The 19,067-nt window shown below is 40.2% G+C and overlaps 1 protein-coding gene across 3 annotated transcripts in view; it reads right to left on the reverse strand.

Moving 5' to 3' along the window:
• Window positions 1-19,067, reverse strand: part of mettl4 (methyltransferase 4, N6-adenosine) — a 46,871-nt gene that overhangs the window by 13,380 nt on the left and 14,424 nt on the right. For all 3 annotated transcript variants that reach the window (XR_012050543.1, XR_012050542.1, XM_061965765.1), the window contains 4 exons: window positions 18,965-19,034; window positions 16,398-16,572; window positions 16,217-16,317; window positions 11,309-11,400 (listed from right to left, as the gene is read on the reverse strand). Coding sequence is in view for 1 of the 3 variants with exons in the window: in XM_061965765.1 (XP_061821749.1) it covers window positions 11,309-11,400; window positions 16,217-16,317; window positions 16,398-16,572; window positions 18,965-19,034 (438 nt within the window). In the remaining 2 variants the exon portion in view is untranslated. The remainder of the gene's footprint in view (window positions 1-11,308; window positions 11,401-16,216; window positions 16,318-16,397; window positions 16,573-18,964; window positions 19,035-19,067) is intronic.

Here is a 19,067-nt window from a genome sequence, read left to right on the forward strand (position 1 = left end):
GTAATTTCCAAATATTAAATAAACGTAAATAAAAATCCACTTGCAGTGGAACCAGTGAGAGCACCACTATTTCGCCCCCAAAAATCCAATAAATAACCATTCAAAAAGCACCAACAATACTCCATTTACATTTCATGACTTGAATATTAACCAAGTATTAGTGATGATGTTTTTATAGCGCTAACACAGACAAACTACTTATAGCGGCGCCGTAATTACTAGTGTGTGTCTCTGTTTACATCATCGTGTGGTCTACTGCCTCGCTTCCTTGCTCCCTGTAAGTTTATTCTAGATCATAAATCATGCCTCTCACCTGGACAGAAATAGTCTGAGTACGTATTCCGACAAGTTAGTACACTTTGACAGCCATTTAGGACCTGAAAATGGCCAAAACGACACAAAAAGATGCTCCACCCCCCACCCCGTTTCTTCATGAGGATTATGAGTCATTCTTTACCTAAATGGGAATATATGAACATCCTAATAACAGCAGACATTATACAGTAAGTGATGTTTTATTATGTTTGTTGGCTCCCGTAAAGTCTGCAGTGAGTAATAATCAGTGATGAATAAAAAAAATTAAAAAAAGAAGCAAACGTCGTGATGCGTTTTTTAAACTAATGTGCCGCGTATGCTTAAAATTAGAGATGTCCGATAAATGCTTTAAAATGTAAAATCGGAAATTATCGGTCTCGGTTTCACAAAGTAAAATGTATGACTTTTTAAAACGCCGCTGTGTACACGGACGTAGGGAGAAGTACAGAGCGCCAATAAACCTTAAAGGCACTGCCCAATCACATATCTACGGCTTTTCACACACACAAGTGAATGCAAATCATACTTGGTCAACAGCCATACAGGTCACACTGAGGGTGGCCGTATAAACAACTTTAACACTGTTACAAATATGCACCACACTGTGAACCCACACCAAACAAGAATGACAAACACATTTTGGGAGAACATCCGCACCGTAACACAAAATAAACACAACAGAACAAATACCCAGAACTCCTTGCAGCACTAACTCTTCCGGGACGCTACAATATACACCCCCCGCTACCCCCCCCCCCACCTCAACCTCCTCATGCTCTCTCAGGGAGAGCATGTCCCAAATTCCAAACTGCTGTTTTGAGGCATGTTAAAAAAAAAAAATGCACTTTGTGACTTCAATAATAAATATGGCAGTGCCATGTTGGCATTTTTTTACATAACTTGAGTTGATTTATTTTGGAAAACCTTGTTACATTGTTTAATGCATCCAGCGGGGCATCACAACAAAATTAGGCATAATAATGTGTTAATTCCACGACTGTATATATCAGTATCGGTTGATATCGGAATCGGTAATTAAGAGTTGGACAATATCGGAATATCGGCAAAAAAGCCATTATCGGACATCTCTACTTAAAATGATCAAAATATGTAAATATTAAATGTAATTAATATGTTATGTAGTAACGGGCACATTTATAGTAACATTACGTATATAAAACCTAAATGGAGGTGTTTGGACGTTTTTTTTACAGGCTTTGCGCGGCTCTATTGTAATCGGACTTTTGATCGCATTTATTTAATATTTATAATGCAAAAGAACAAATAACGTCCATCATCATGTCTTTCATAATGATTGTGAACGGTAGGAAAAAAAAAAAAGTGCAGTTCCCCTTTGAGAAACAAAAAAAAAATGCTGTTTATTTTCTACAATGGAGGTGATGATTAACTTAGTGGAGCGGCTCCACACTGTGAATGGGCATACACTGTTAGCTGCTAACTAGCTCTCTTAGCTGTAGGAAAACAAATAAATATGGGATCGGCTTTTGTGATCTGCATTGGAAGTCACTGATCAACAAATCTCACACTTTTTCACAAAAATTATCCGTTTCTGATCGTTGACCAAATGATCAGCTCATTCTGACTTATTTCTCATGGAACAAAAAAATGCTTCTGTTTTGAACCGTTCGGCCTTAATCGACCTTTCGGAACAGTTCCGAACTTAATACCGAGGCAGCGCTGTGTAACCAAACTTCAATGAAAAATGTAATTAAATAAGTGAAGTGTACTTGTGGAAAACACGACTTTGAAATGCCATCAAAAGAACTCAGAGCCTCGAGTCACTTTCTGCCGTGGCGTACAATGACGAGCGGCGAACTTGAGTGGAGTTGAAGTGCAAGCTCGCCATGAATTATTCATGAAGTCAAATTTACTTTATCATATTTTGCTTGACGTTTATTAAGTCAAAAGAAGGGGGATTAATTGACAATAAAACATGATGAAGACATCGTATGGACGTAATCCGCAGCAGGATCAACACGACTTCACGATACTGCTGAAGGGTGAACTCGCCATGCTCAATAAAATTGCTTCCCTTGACAGCGAGCAAAGTGACGTCAAGCCTTTCCTCCCCCCCCAGAGTCGTTCGTTTTACGTAGATTCTAAATATTGACTCCATACGAGTGCAAGAAGGAAAGATATATTAATCTGTGCAAAGAGTCTTCTCCTTTCTTTTTTAACGTGGCAATGAATTTATTAGTTGACTCACTTTATTCAAGAATACAATCTGATATTGCCTTAATCTAATAGAGCTTTGGTGTCAGTAGTTTGTGCAGTGTGTGCCAGCATGGCATGCCAGTCAGCTTATTAACGCTGCAGCAGCGCCCTCTAGTGTAGCTATTTAAGAACTGCATGATGGTGGAAAATAGACCTGGTTTTTCTATTTAAAAAACAACAACTATATTTTGTCCTCCTTTTCCGTCACCCGACCGATAAGTAAGTAAGTACATTGTATTTATAAAGCGCTTTTCACAGGTAAAATTACAAAGCGCTGTACAAAACATAGGTGAAGTAAAACAACAATTCAATTAAAACAACATGGGCAACATCATAAAAAGGATACAAGGTGGATTAAAATTGTAAGTTAAAAAGGTGCATTAAATGGTAAATGGGTTATACTTGTATAGCGCTTTTCTACCTTCAAGGTACTCAAAGAGCTTTGACACTATTTCCACTAGAGATGTCCGATAATGGCTTTTTTGCCGATATTCCGATATTGTCCAACTCTTAATTACCGATTCCGATTTATCAACCAATACCGATATATACAGTCGTAGAATTAACACATTATTATGCCTAATTTTTACAAGGATTTCCAAAATGAATTAACTCAAGTAATGGAAAATATTGTCAACATGGCATTGCCATATTTATTATTGAAGTCACAAAGTGCATTATTTTTTTTTAACATGCCTCAAAACAGCAGCCTTGAATTTGGGACTTTGCTCTCCCTGAGAGAGCATGAGGAAGTTGAGGTGGTCGGGGTTGGGGGTAGCGGGGGTGTATATTGTAGCGTCCTGGAAGAGTTAGTGCTGCAAGGGGTTCTGGGTGTTTATGTTGTGTTACGGTGCGGATGTTCTCCCGAAATGTGTTTGTCATTCTTGTTTGGTGTGGGTTCACAGCGTGGCGCATATTTGTAACAGTGTTAAAGTGGTTTATACGGCCACCCTCAGTGTGACCTGTATGGCTGTTGACCAAGTATACATTGCATTGACTTGTGTGTGTGAAAAGCCGTAGATATTATGTGATAGGGCCGGCATGCAAAGGCAGTGCCTTTAAGGTTTATTGGCGCTCTGTACTTCTCCCTACGTCCGCGTACCACTCCGTTAAAGTTATACATTTTACTTTATGAAACCAATACCGATAATTTCTGATATTACATTTTAAAGCATTTATCGGCCGATAATATCGGCAGTGCGATATTATCGGACATCTCTAAATTCAACATTCACCCATTCATTCACACACTGATGGCGGCATTAACCAAAAGCTTTACTAAAAAGAGAAGTTTTCAAATGTTTCTTAAACGTTTCAACACAGTGAAGACCACGGAGGGACTGGTGCAAATTGTTCCAGATTCTGGGAGCTATAGCCTGGAATGCCAGGTCTCCACAGGTTTTAAAACAAGTTTTTGGGATCTTTAGAAGACCCTGGCCTGAAGACCCGAGGCTGCGCCCTGAAGAGTAGGGGCATAACAAGTCAGCGATGTACTGAGGGGATCCACCATGCCAATGCACGGAAAGTCAGGACTAAAATCTTAAACTCAATGCCGAATTTGACTGGAAGTCAATGAAGACTGGATAAAATGGGGGTGATATGGGCTGTTCTGGGTGCACCGGTCAAAAGTCTGGCAGCCGCATTTTGTACAGTCTGAAGTCTCTTTAGCGTTAACTTGTTGAAAAGAGTGAAAAGAGAATCGCAATAGTCAATACGAGACGAAATGAACGCGTGAATGATCGTTTCGAGATCCAATTTTGACAACAAATTTCTCACTTTAGAAATATTTCTGAGATGATAAAAACAGTTTTTGGTCAGTTGACGGCAGTGACCCTCCAAAGACATGGACTGATCAAACACAAGCCCAAGGTTTCTGAGGCTGCTTTTAACAGATGCACCCAGAGCACCGAGGGAGTTCTTGATCAGGAGGATCTTTTTATCGGGAGCAATTATCAGAGTTTCTGTTTTGTTTGAATTTATCTGGAGGGAATTTGAGGACAACCAGTTTTTAATACAGGTTTTTGTGGATTCTAAAAAGTTCTGAAAACGTGAATTCAAACCATGGAGCAATTACAGTATTCATAACACAATTTTGCCTTGTTCCAAACAAAAAGGATTTGCCCCGATTCGTGACTTCGGTGGATATCTTTATACATGGCAAAGGTTTACCGGGAGAACGCTACGCAGGCCCGCCAAGTTGTACCGTATTTTTCGGAGTATAAGTCGCACCGGCCGAAAATGAAGAAGGAAAAAAACATATATAAGTCGCACTGGAGTATAAGTCGCATTTTTGGGGGAAATTTATTTGATTAAACCCAACACCAAGAATAGACATTTGAGAGGCAATTTAAAATAAAGAAAGAATAGTGAACAACAGGCTGAATAAGTGTACGTTATATGAGGAATAAATAACCAACTGAGAAGGTGTCTGGTATGTTAACGTAACATATTATGGTAAGAGTCATTCAAATAACTATAACATATAGAACATGCTATACGTTTACCAAACAATCTGTCACTCCTAATCGCTAAATCCCATGAAATCTTATAAGTCTAGTCTCTTACGTGAATGAGCTAAATAATATTATTTGATATTTTACGGTAATGTGTTAATAATTTCACACATAAGTCGCTCCTGAGTATAAGTCGCACCCCCGGCCAAACTATGAAAAAAACCTGTGACTTATAGTCCGAAAAATACGGTAGTTCAAACGAAAATATGTCCACAGTCCAACCCGATTGGCTGAAAATGCTCTGTTGTTGGTTGTATTAACCAGTACAGGTTAAACTTTTATGTTTCGTGACAATGTACTGTTGCGTTTTCACCAGTTGTTCCTCCCAGGGAATTCAAGTTGCTGGTCACTCCCAAGCTCTTTTGATGACACATAAAGCTGAGTAGAAGAACCACCAGAGACAGAATAGGTATTTTGTAATTTTATTTCCAAAGCCTTTGGAAATAAACTTGAGACCAAATCCCGTACAGAAGCGCTCACTCCCACAGCTCAAAAGGTCTAATCTCAACATACGGAAAATTTCTCGTCTTTAACGTCTCTCTTGCCCCCACCCTCCTTGTCCCTCTTACTCCACAGCTCGGCAAAGGGAAAGATAAGAGAAATAATTTATTACTACTCCCCCCCTCTCTCAGCTCACTCCAGGTCCCTTTTGTTTATTATCTAAAGTCGGTTTTAGACGAGAAGCAGAGAAGATCTCCCCTTTCACATTCCTCAAAGTTGGCACACAGTACTTGCAGACAACCAAAAGATAACAAATAAAGAACACTAGCTGTTTTGTAATATGACTATGAAAATAAAGAAGTAACACACAAATATGGATATATGTAATTATCTGCCTCCGTCAGTACCTACTTGTGGGGACCCCAGCAAGAAGTGCAGCCAGACATGGAAGCACAGAGCCTGGGCAAGAAACCCGCTTTGGACCGATGGGAAATATACAGACGGATTTACCCCAAACTACAAACCCCAAAACCAGTGAAGTTGGCACGTTGTGTAAATGGTAAATAAAAACAGAATACAATGATTTCCAAATCCTTTTCAACCTATATTCAATTGAATAGACAGCAAAGACAAGATACTTAACGTTCTAACTGAAAAACTTTGTTATTTTTTGCAAATATTAGCTCATTTGGAATTTGATGCCTGCAACATGTTTCAAAAAAGCTGGCACAAGTGGCAAAAAAGACTGAGGAAATTGAGGAATACTCATCACTTATTTGGAACATCCCACAGGTGAACAGGCTAATTGGGAACAGGTGGGTGCCATGATTGGGTATAAAAGCAGCTTCCATGAAATGCTCAGTCATTCACAAACAAGGATGGGGCGAGGGTCACCACTTTGTGAACAAATGCTTGAGCAAATTGTCAAACAGTTTAAGAACAACATTTCTCAACGAGCTATCGCAAGGAATTTAGGGATTTCACCATCTATGGTCTGTAATATCATCAAAAGGTTCAGAGAATCTGGAGAAATCACTGCACGTAAGCGATGATAATACGGACTTTCGATCCCTCAGGCGGTACTGCATCAAAAACTGACATCATTGTGTAAAGGATATCACCACATGGGCTCAGGAACACTTCAGAAAACCACTGTCAGTAGCTACGGTTTGTTGCTACATCTGTAAGTGCAAGTTAAAACTCTACTATGCAAAGCGAAAGCCATTTATCAACAACACCCAGAAACGCCGTCGGCTTTGCTGGGCCCGAGCTCATCTAAAATGGACTGATGCAAAGTGGAAACGTGTTCTGTGGTCTGACGAGTACACATTTCAAATTGTTTTTGGAAACTGTGGACGCCGTGTCCTCCGGACCAAAGAAGAAAAGAACCATCCGGATTGTTATAGGTGCAAAGTTGAAAAGCCAGCATCTGTGATGGTATGGGGGTGTATTAGTGCCCAAGACATGGGTAACTTACACATCTATGAAGGCACCAAAAAATGTTTTAGTTCCTCAGTTCGAACATTAAATATCTTGTCTTTGCAGTCTATTCAATTGAATAGAAGTTGAAAAGGATTTGCAAATCATTGTATTCAGTTTTTATTTACGATTTACACAACGTGCCAACTTCACTGGTTTTGGGGTTTTGTACATTAAGGATCAATCCGAATACTTCCCCCTTTGTTTTGCGCGTTCACGTCAATCAAGTGGTGCCTGAAATAAAGGGGAAGGGCCAAGTGTGAGGGCCGCGGAGGCCTCAAACTGAAGTGAGCTCAGCGACCTCCTAAGGATGTCGAGGCGGAGGAAATATTTCCAACATTACACTGTGCATGTTAAAAACGTACAAGCCCACAAATGTAAGTAATACGCTTAATAATTTATTTTCATAATAATGACGCTCACGGTTTAGTTCAGATGTTCATCCGTTGCTACTCCACGTATAAATATTGGCAATTTTTTAATTCTTTGTTGTATTTTTTATCGCTTGTTATGAATGGTCTATTTTCTATCTTTTTTTATATATAAGGCGCACCGCACCGGATTATAGGGCGCGTTAAAGGAGTAATATTATAATTTTTTTTTAAATGTAAAACACTTCCTTGTGGTCTACATAACATGTAATGGTGGTTCTTTGGTCAACATGTTGCATGGATTATGTTTTACAGATCATCTTCAAGTCGCTTTCTGACAGTCGCTTCAAGATGCGCGTTTTGTGGGCGGTGTAGCGTGCAAGAACGGGAGTGGAAGAAGTGTCAAAAGAGGTTTTAATGACATTCAGACTTTACTTCAATCACTAACGGAGCAGCGTCTCCTCATCCGTGGCTCACTAGTGCAATAACAACACAGGAAATGTGTCGTGAAAAACCGTCAGACCGGAACTCTCTAATAACTAAAGTTCCTTGGGTGAATAATGTAAACTCACTAAAGGCGCACTTAAAATCCTTTTTTTTTTCTCAAAACTTGACAGTGCGCCTTATAACCCGGTGCACCTAATGTACGGAATAATTCTGGTTTTGATTACCGACCTCGAAGCTATTTTATTTGGTACATATAAAAGAAAGGTCATCTCTATCCTCCTTCAAAACCGCAATAAAAGTACACCTGCAGGCAACTTCAACCCTAAACTAACACCCTCCCCGGATTGTTAATAATCAAATGTAAACAATCAAATGTAGATACTTTTCTTATGCCTTCTGATCTCTCTCTCTCTCTCTCTATGTCCACTACTTGCTGTACATATCCTACCAAGTCAGACCTACACTGTTTCAATATCCATTTCTCTGTTCTCAATTGTTGATGACTGATGATAACAACCAAACCTAACCCCCCCCCACACCCCGGATTGTAAATAATTCAATGTATATACCCTGTTGATTATCTTGTGTGATGACTGTATTATGATGATAGCACATATCTGTATCATGAATCAATTTAAGTGGACCCCGACTTAAACAAGTTGAAAAACGTATTCGGGTGTTACCATTTAGTGGTCAATTGGACGGAATATGTACTGCACTGTGCAACCTACTAATAAAAGTCTCAATAATTCAATCAATGATAAGTATGACCAGTAGATGGCAGTCAAACATAAGAGATACGTGTAGACTGCAATATGACTCAAGTACACAACACCAACATTTTATATGTTCCATTGAAAATACAGAACATTACACACGGTGCTCAAAAATCTGTCAAAATGTTTTAGTACGATTGCACATTTTTTTTAAATTTTTTATAAAGATACCGATATATACCGTATTCCCCTATTCAGACTAAAAATACCGCAATGTCTGTTTTGGTCCATATCGCCCAGCCTTAGTGCAGCCCTGTACAAGACCCATCCCAACGTCCTCTCTCATGCAGCTATTTTATCTGTGCAATGACGGCTATGACTAATGTGTCTGTTGCTTTTAGAGTAGCTCATGCAAGTGTATTTTAGGTCAAATGGACCTCTTATAAAACAGTCAGAAAGGTCGTGTCGGGTGTTGTTGAAGCCTGGAGCCTCCTCCCAGGTCATGCCTAGACGTGTCCAATGGTAAGCTCAAAAGGATCAAGAAGCCAAAAAAAATAATTAAATTGCTTATTGATGTGAGCCCAACTATACTTTAAGTGTCAGTTTAGAGATCAAAGTTTTTCTTTATTAAACTAATTCGTATTTTTTTATTCAGACTATACCAAGACCAAAACCTATTTTTAAGTACTTTACTCATTTGTATGATAGTTTGCGTTTATTTCATAGACTGATATTTTTTCAATTGCCGTTACTGTTTAGTTAAAAAATACCAAAGACGGAAGGACACCAGAAAAGCAAGCTTTTACTTTTTAAAGTAGTTCCTTGCGGAAGGCCACCTATGGCAGTGTTTTTCAACCTTTTTTGAGCCAAGGCACATTTTTTGCGTTGAAAAAATCCGGAGGCACACCACCAGCAGAAATCATTAAAAATTAAACTCAGTTGACAGTAAAAAGTCGTTGCCGCAATTGTTGGATATGACTTTAAACCATAACCAAGCATGCATCAATATAGCTCTTGTCTCAAAGTACACTGCAAAAACTGAAATCTAAGTAAGATTAAATATCTCAAATAAGAGTGATATTTGCTTATTTTCTGTCTGATAAGATAATTCTTCTCACTAAGCAGATTTTATTTTAGAGTGTTTTACTTGTTTTAAGGGTTTCGGTCCTAAATGATCTCAGTAAGATATTACAGCTTGTTGCTGAGATTCTATGAGCTATATTGGACGGCGTGGCGCAGTGGAGGAGTGGCCGAGCGCAACCCGAGGGTCCCTGGTTCAATCCCCACCTCGTACCAACCTCGTCATGTCCGTTGTGTCCTGAGCAAGACACTTCACCCTTGCTCCTGATGGCTGCTGGTTAGCGCCTTGCATGGCAGCTCCCGCTATCAGTGTGTGAATGTGTGTGTGAATGGGTAAATGTGGAAGTAGTGTCAAAGCGCTTTGAGTACCTTGAAGGTAGAAAAGCGCTATACAAGTACAACCCATTTATCATTTATATTGAGTAAAACGTGCTTGAAACTAGAATATCAACTGTTGCAAAGCTGTGTCATCAACACTCACAAGTATAAAACTACTTTTTTAAAGTAACAATTTCTTATTTCAAGCATGAAAAAAAATTCATGACTTTGACACAGTTGTGTCTCATAATTAAAACAGATGACAGCCAAATGGACTTTGCTGTTTTATTTTCAATGAAACAATAGAAAATATGTACTCATATAGTAGTACAGTTGTTATTAGTGAGAATACACTTATTTTAAGGTATTTTTTGGGTTCATTGAGGTTAGCTAATTTTACTTCTTTTGGAAAGTCTTGACAAGCCGAATTTTCTTGTTCAATTGGCAGATAAATTTGCTTAGTTCAAATAAAATACCCCTCATTTTTTGTATTTTTTTCCCCTTGTTTTTGAACACTGACTTTTTGCAGTGTAGGTGTACTGTCACCACCTGTCACATCACACCCTGACTTATTTGGACTTTTTTGCTGTTTTCCTGTGTGTAGTGTTTTAGTTCTTGTCTTGCGCTCCTATTTTGGTGGCTTTTTCTCTTTTTTTTTGCTATTTTCCTGTAGCAGTTTCATGTCTTCCTTTGAGCGATATTTCCCGCATTTACTGTGTTTTTATCCTTCTTTGTGGGGACATTGTCGATTGTCGTGTCATGTTCGGATGTACATTGTGGACGCCATCTTTGCTCCACAGTAAGTCTTTGCTGTCGTCCAGCATTCTGTTTTTGTTTATTTTGTAGCCAGTTTAGTTTTAGTTTCGGTCTGCATAGCCTTCCCTAAGCTTCAATGCCTTTTCTTAGGGGCACTCACCTTTTGTTTATTTTTGGTTTAAGCTTTAGACACCTTTTTACCTTCACACTGCCTCCCGCTGTTTCCGACATCTACAAAGCAATTAGCTACCGGCTGCCACCTACTGATATGGAAGAGTATTAAACGATTACGCTGCTGAGCTCTAGACAGCACCGACACTCAACAACAACACATTTGCAGACTATAATTACTGGTTTGCAAAAAATATTTTTTACCCCAAATAGGTGAAATTAGATCATCTCCTACGGCACACCAGACTGTATCTCACGGCACACTAGTGTGCCGCGGCACAGTGGTTGAAAAAACAGTGTCCTACGGGATGGCGGGAGGCATGACACGGGAGGTCTCCAGCCTGCAGACATACACTCTTGGAAAAGGCCTCACTAACATGACAATAGTACAAATCTTTTTTTTTTCCTTATTTTGATGAAAAAAAGGTCCGTTATTTTTAAATGTTGGTGTATGGATGGGACTTACCTGACAATGAGGGCTTGTGGGAGTGAAGAGCTGACGGTACGCTGACAACCAGGCGCTGATTCTCCACGGGGGTGCTGAAGGACTCCGAGGAGCTGCGTAAAAGACAGCAAGAGGACGTTTGGAGACATTCTACCGTATTTTTCGCATTATAAGTCGCTCCGGAGTATAAGTCGCACCGGCCGAAAATACATAATAAAGAAGGAAAAAAACATATGAGTCGCACTGGAGTATAAGTCGCATTTTTGGGGGGAAATGTATTTGATAAAAGCCAACACCAAGAATAGACATTTGAAAGGCAATTTAAAATAAATAAAGAATAGTGAACAACAGGCTGAATAAGTGTACGTTATATGAGGCATAAATAACCAACTGAGAAGGTGCCTGGTATGTTAACGTAACATATTATGGTAAGAGTCATTCAAATAACTATAACATATAGAACATGCTATACGTCTACCAAACAATCTGTCACTCCTAATCGCTAAATCCCATGAAATCTTATACGTCGCGTCTCTTACGTGAATGAGCTAAATAATATTATTTGATATTTTACGGTAATGTGTTAATAATTTCACACATAAGTCACTCCTGAGTATAAGTCGCACCCCCGGCCAAACTATGAAAACAACTTATAGTCTGAAAAATACGGTATTTAAAGGGAAACTGCACTTTTTTTTTTTAATTTTCCCTATCGTTCACAATCATTATAAAATACAAGACAATGGATTTTTTTTTTTTTTTTTGGCCTTATAAATATTAAATAAATGCGATCACAATGGAGCCTATTGGAGCCGCGCAATTCCGCCTATAAAGCCCTTAAAAAGCATCCAAACACCTCCATTGAGGTTTTATATGCATGATGTAAGTATAAATGTTATGTAGTAATGGGCATATTTATAATAACATTTAATATTTATGTGTTTTGATGATTTTAAGCATACTCTGCGCATGAATTAAAAAAATGCATCAGGTTTGTTTAGGTTTTTTTCTTCATCATTGATTATTACTCATTGCAGACTTCATGAGAGCCAACAAACATAATATAACATCACTTACTGTGCAATGTCTGCTGTCATTAGGAGGCTTACTGCAAGGATGTTCATATATACCCATTTAGATAAAGAATGACTCATCATTTTGTCCACTAGCGACGCTGAGATCAATATTCATGCGTTCGTTACGTCTCGTCTCGATTACTGTAACGTATTATTTTCGGGTCTCCCTATGTCAGGGGTCGGTAACCCGCGGCTCTTTGATCACTCTGATGCGGCTCAGCTGCATACTTGCCGACCCCCCGATTTTCCCTGGAGACTTCTGGATTTCAGTGCCTCTCGCAGAAAACTCCCAGGATTTATATTCTCCGATTTTCATCCTTACAATAATAATAAGGGCGTGCCATGATGGTACAGCATTTAGCGCCCTCTACAATCTGTATAAACAGCGTGCCAGCCCAGCCTCTTGTTATATGCATCTTTTGCTTGCACACGTAGGTGACAGCAAGGCATACTTGGTCAACAGCCACACAGGTTACACTGACGGTGGCCATATAAAACAACTTTAACACTCTTACTAGTAATGCGCCACACTTTGAACCAAAACCAAACAAGAATGACAAACACATTTCGGGAGAACATCTGCATCGTAACACAACATAAACACAACAGAACAAATACCCAGAACCCCTGCTACCACCAACCCCCCCCTCCCCACTCTGTGCGTCGGTTGAGGTGGGCGGGGTTTGGTAGCGGGTTGTGTATAATGTAGCCCGGAAGAGTTAGGGCTGCATGGGATTCTGGGTATTTGTTCTGTTGTGTTTATGTTGTGTTACGGTGCAGATGTTCTCCCGAAATGTGTTTGTCATTCTTGTTTGGTTGTAGTGGGCGCTAAATGCTGTACCATCACGGCACGTTCGATAGAACAGTTGCCTTGAAATTCGTAGTCTGCCGGAAAAATCGGGAGGGTTGACAAGTATGACGCTGTCAAGCGCCATTCATATAAAACCCGCGGGCCGCCCTAACATTCAATTTTCATATTAAGGTGTGGGCCGCGTGTCTGAGAACCTTGGTTAATACATAGCACAAAGCAAAAAAAAAACTTTGTATGCAGTGTTTTTTCATTTTAAATTTCAAAAGATTTTTGTGGCTCCCATTGTTTTCTTTAATTTGTGAAACTGGTCAAAATGGCTCTTTGACTGGTAAAGGTTGCCGACCCCTGCCCTATGTCTAGCATTAAAAGATTACAGTTGGTACAAAATGCGGCTGCTAGACTTTTGACAAGAACAAGAAAGTTTGATCATATTACGCCTATACTGGCTCACCTGCACTGGCTTCCTGTGCACTTAAGATGTGACTTTAAGGTTTTACTACTTACGTATAAAATACTACACGGTCTAGCTCCAGCCTATCTTGCCGATTGTATTGCACCATATGTCCCGGCAAGAAATCTGCGTTCAAAGAACTCAGGCTTATTAGTGATTCCCAGAGCCGAAAAAAAGTCTTCGGGCTATAGAGCGTTTTCTATTCAGGCTCCAGTACTATGGAATGCCCTCCCGGTAACAGTTAGAGATGCTACCTCAGTAGAAGCATTTAAGTCCCATCTTAAAACTAATTTGTATACTCTAGCCTTTAAATAGACTCCCCTTTTAGACCAGTTGATCTGCCGTTTCTGCTCTGTCACAGATTCGGTGACCACAGATGAGGCCACTCCAAGGTTTCTCATTGTCATCCCATTGGGTTGAGTTTTTTCTTGCCCTGATGTGGGATCTTAGCCGAGGATGTCATTGCGGCTTGTGCAGCCCTTTGAGACACTAGTGATTTAAGGTTATATAAGTAAACTGATTGATTGATTGATTGATTGGTAATCCTCACGAAGAAACGGGGTGGAGGGGATCAGGCATCTTTTCGTGTCGCCCTCACCAGTTTCGGATTCTAAATGGCTGTCCAAGTGTCCCAACTTGTCGGAATACCTACTCAGACGTCTTCTGTCCAGGTGAGATGCATGATTTATGATCTAGAACATGGGTGTCAAACTCTGGCCCGCGGGCCAAATTTGGCCCTTGAGGCGATATCAAATTAACACTAGAGCTGGCCCGCCAAATATATACAGCGGCGGTGCCGCGGTAACACCGCATTCACCGCTAATCCTCATACTTGCCATCCCTCCCGGGAGACTCCCGACTTTCAGTGCCCCTCCAGATAACCATCAAGTCTGCTTTTCATCCAGTCCAACAAGTGCTGGCCCAGGCACATAGTATGTGCGACTGCTGCACGCACACACAAGTGAATGCAACGCATACTTTATCAACAGCGATACAGGTTACACTACGGGACGCTACAAGGTGTGTGTGTGGGGGGAGTGGGGGGGGGTGGTTGGTGGTAGCGGGGGTGTATTTTGTAGCGTCCCGGAAGAGTTAGTGCAAGGGGGTTCTGGGTATTTGTTCTGTTGTGTTTATGTTGTGTTACGGTGCGGATGTTCTCCCAAAATGTGTTGGTCATTCTTGTTTGGTGTGGGTTCACAGTGTGGCGTATATTTCTAACAGTGTAAATTCGGCCACCCTCAGTGTAACCTGTATCGCTTTTGATCAAGTATGTGTTGCATTCACTTGTGTGCGTGCAGAAGCCGCACATATCTTGTGACTGGGCCGGCACGTTGTTAGAATGATTGAAAAGCGGACATGACGACAGCTCGTAGAGGACGTTAAATTAAGGCAGTGCCTTTAAGGCACGCCTCCAAGACTGTGGTCCGAGCGGACTACGAGATATAATGACTGATGAACACCTTCGTTCGATAATGAAGGTTGCCTCAGCTCAAAGCCTGAGCCCCAACATTAATGAACTGGCATCCAAGAAAAGATGGCAGGTATCTGGCTTGGGCACATCAGATTAGATCAGTGTGTTGCAAACTGAGCAGTTTAAAGTCCTGAATGGTTGGTTTATTCATTGTTATTTTATTTTCAAATTTATTAGCCTGTGGAAAAAGTTAATGTTGGTATTTACCTCAGAAGGCTGCAAAATAGAAAAGAGGCATTACATTTTTATTTAAATTGTATTTGATATGTCATTGATACTTTTTAATTATTATTATTATTTGAAACTCGATTTTGCATGTCACTATAAAGTTATATAAGCCTTGCTTGTTCAATATTCAATGCAAAACTTGTTTGGGTCCCTATTAAAAGGTTAATTTGTTCAACCTTGGCCCGCGGCTTTGTTCAGTTTTAAATTTTGGCCCACTCTGTATTTGAGTTTGACACCCCTGATCTAGAATAAACCTACAGGGAGCAAGGAAGCAGCAGACCACTCGATGATGTAAACATTGGCACACACGGAAGTGATCGCGGCGCCGCTATAAATAGTTTGTCTGCATTGGCCCTTATAATAACAATAACACTAATACTTGGTTAATATTCAAGTCGCAAAATATAAATGGAGTATTGTTGGCGGTTTTTGAGAGGTTATTTACTGGAGTTTATGGGTGAAATAGTTGGAGCTCCTATTGGCTCTGCTGTAAGCGGACTTTTATTTACGTTGATTTAATATTTAGTATACATTTTGTGAAGTGAAGTGAATTACATTTATATAGCGCTTTTTCTCAAGTGACTCAAAGCGCTTTTACATTGTAAAACCCAATATCTAAGTTACATTTAAACCAGTGTGGGTGGCACTGGGAGCAGGTGGGTAAAGTGTCTTGCCCAAGGACACAACGGCAGTGACTAGGATGGCGGAAGCGGGGATCGAACCTGCAACCCTCAAGTTTCTGGCACGGCCGCTCTACCAACTGAGCTATACCGCCCCTATTTAAAAAATATCCATCCGTCGTCGTGTCTTTCATAACGATTGTGAACTATAGGCACAATTAAAAACAAAGTGCAGTTCCCCTTTGAAGGTATGCAAAATAAAGCTGCCTCACCTTTTTTCCTGGGAGCGACAATACCGGCCCAGGACCAGCACCTCATACGGCTTCTTGTGTGGTGAATCCAGCGGGAACACGAACTGGCCTTCCGTGGTAACCTGCAGGAGAAAGACCTCCAAAGACTTACAACCCTAGTAGTCAGTGTTGTCACATGCAGTAGTACCTCATACTGTCATACCTTAACCCACAACCATTCAGCCACAATCTCCACCCCCCAGTGCGGGTAAAGCTCGTCTCGCACGAAACGCAAGTGCTTGGGTCGGTTTGTAACCCAGGTGACCACCAAACAGTTTGGAGATGCCAAGCTGGGTATGGGGAGTCTTTTCAGCTGAGACGAAGGCAGAGAGCTGTATCTTCAAGGAGACAAAGAAAAGTGAAATGTACTGTATCAAGATTGGGATAAGAGCTGTGTCTCAGCTAATTGTTATGCTTTTAAGTTGCTCGCAATGTTGAGTTACAAGCATCCCCGCTACTAGTTAGTGTAGCGAATGCCACAGTCAACTCTAGTCAAATCAGACCAAAACATCCGGTGTTACTCGCTGGCACTAGTTGATAACTAAAGATCCACTTTGTTTTTCGAAGCATGGGAATGAAGAGATTAGATTTAGATTTAGATTTATTGGTCCCCGTTGGGGAAATTCATTTTCACTGCCGTACATTTGAACAATAGACATTACACATCACGAAACAAAAATAACAAAAAGACATCATACATGACCAACACACATTTACAGGCTCGTCAGACAGGTCGGCCGGGCCTGCTGTTAAGGGCGGCTGTAGCTGCAGGGATAAGGCTTTTCCTTGATACTCAAGATACTGAGAAATGCAGTTCAATTTTCGCAATTGATTGGATTATTACTAATTTAGGGGAGCTAAGTGTGTGGAGAGACACAGTTAGCTGCTAGCTGCCTCTGTCAGCCAAGGGACTAAAAATAAGAGGGCGTCGGCTTTTGTAATCAGCAATAATCAGTAATGGACAACTACACATTAATTTTCAGAAAAAATCTCCCGATACTGATCAGAGGCCGATCAATCAGTGCATCTCTGATTACGTGTTTGCCATTTATATGCTAAAACAAAAAGGTTAAAGATACACCTTTATCATCAGGCTTTTTAATAAACATGTAATATATTATATTAAAATATAACATAACACTCTTATGTTATATTTGCTATTTTTATTTATATTGTGTTACTTACTACTGTATTTTTCAGACCAAAGGGCACACTGCCGATGAATGGTGTATTTTTGATCTTTTTTCATATATTAGGTGCACTGGATTATAGAGCGCATTAAAGGAGTCTTTTTTTTTTCTTTCTAAATGTAAAACACTTCCTTGTGGTCTACATAACATGTAATGGTGATTTTTTTTGGTCAAAATGTTGCATAGATGATGTTTTACAGATCATCTTCAAGCCGCTTTCTGACAGTCGCTTCAGGATGCGGCGTTTTGTGGGCGGTCTTATTTACATGGCTCACCTTCGGCAGCGTCTTCTCTCCGTCATCTTTGTTGTAGCGGTGTAGCGTGCAAGGACGGGAGTGGAAGAAGTGTCAAAAGATGGAGCTAACTGTTTTAATGACATTCAGACTTTACTTAAATCAATAACGGAGCAGCATCTCCACATCCGGAAACAACCACACCGGAAATGTGTGCCGTCTAACCGGAACTCTCTAATAACTAAAGTTACTTGGGTGAATAATTTAAACTCACTACACCGGTATGTTTTAGTGCTTTCATGGCGAGTTTACTAACAGATATAAGTAACAACTTTACACTACTTTATATTAGAAATGGCAACAGCGGAGCATGAATGTCCCATAACAAGAAGATAGAGAAAAAGAAGAAGCTTATCAACTACGGCGTCGGCGCGGACGCCCGCAATTTTTCAGGATTTACGCAGATCCCAAAAACAGATCAGCAGGTACCAGAAGGTAAGAAAAGTTGCTTTTGCATAATATTGCGAAATAAAATGCCCAATAATATGTCTTACTTTATACACACACACCATAATAATACTCGTATGTTTAATGCGCCAACAATCCTTCATGCGGTGCGTCTTCATAGCTTACCAAAGTCGTACTAAAACATTTTGATTGATTCTTAGCGTTGTATATGTTGAATGTTCTATATTTTCCAATGGAACATTTTAAAATGTTGTTGTTTACTTGGCAACACTAAATTGGCCCTAGTGTGTGAATGTGAGTGTGAATGTTGTCTGTCTATCTGTGTTGGCCCTGTGATGAGGTGGCGACTTGTCCAGGGTGTACACCGCCTTCCGCCCGATTGTAGCTGAGATAGGCTCCAGCGCCCCCCGCGACCTTGAAGGGATTAAGCGGTAGAAAATGGATGGATGGATGGATGGATGGATGTTTGCTTGAGACCCATCACAGAACAGGCTACACTTATCTCTTATGTTTGACTGCCATCTACTGGTCACACTTGTCATTACACCATGTACCAAATAAAATAGCTTTGAGGTGGGTGAGCTCAACCAAACATATTCCTTACATTAGGCGCACCGGGTTATTAGGCGCACTGTCGAGTTTCAAAAGCCTTATAGTTCTGAAAATACGGTAATATTATGCTCCCAATGTTATGTTTTTACCAACTTATTAATGTATTATTTGTATGTTATTTCTACATATAGAAATGGATGCATGAGAACATTAATAGACATTGCTTGACACCAGTTATATTGCATTGTTTGTCAATAAGATCGTATGTGTTGCACATGCATAGTCACCTGCGGCTCCTCTTTACAGACTTGTTTTCCCACGGTGGATCCATCACAATGACATCAAACTTGCGTCCATCTGTGTAGAAAACAAACTAATCAATTCAACAGC

The sequence above is a fragment of the Nerophis lumbriciformis genome, linkage group LG07 (genome assembly GCF_033978685.3).
Source record: "Nerophis lumbriciformis linkage group LG07, RoL_Nlum_v2.1, whole genome shotgun sequence".
Lineage (NCBI taxonomy): Eukaryota > Metazoa > Chordata > Actinopteri > Syngnathiformes > Syngnathidae > Nerophis > Nerophis lumbriciformis.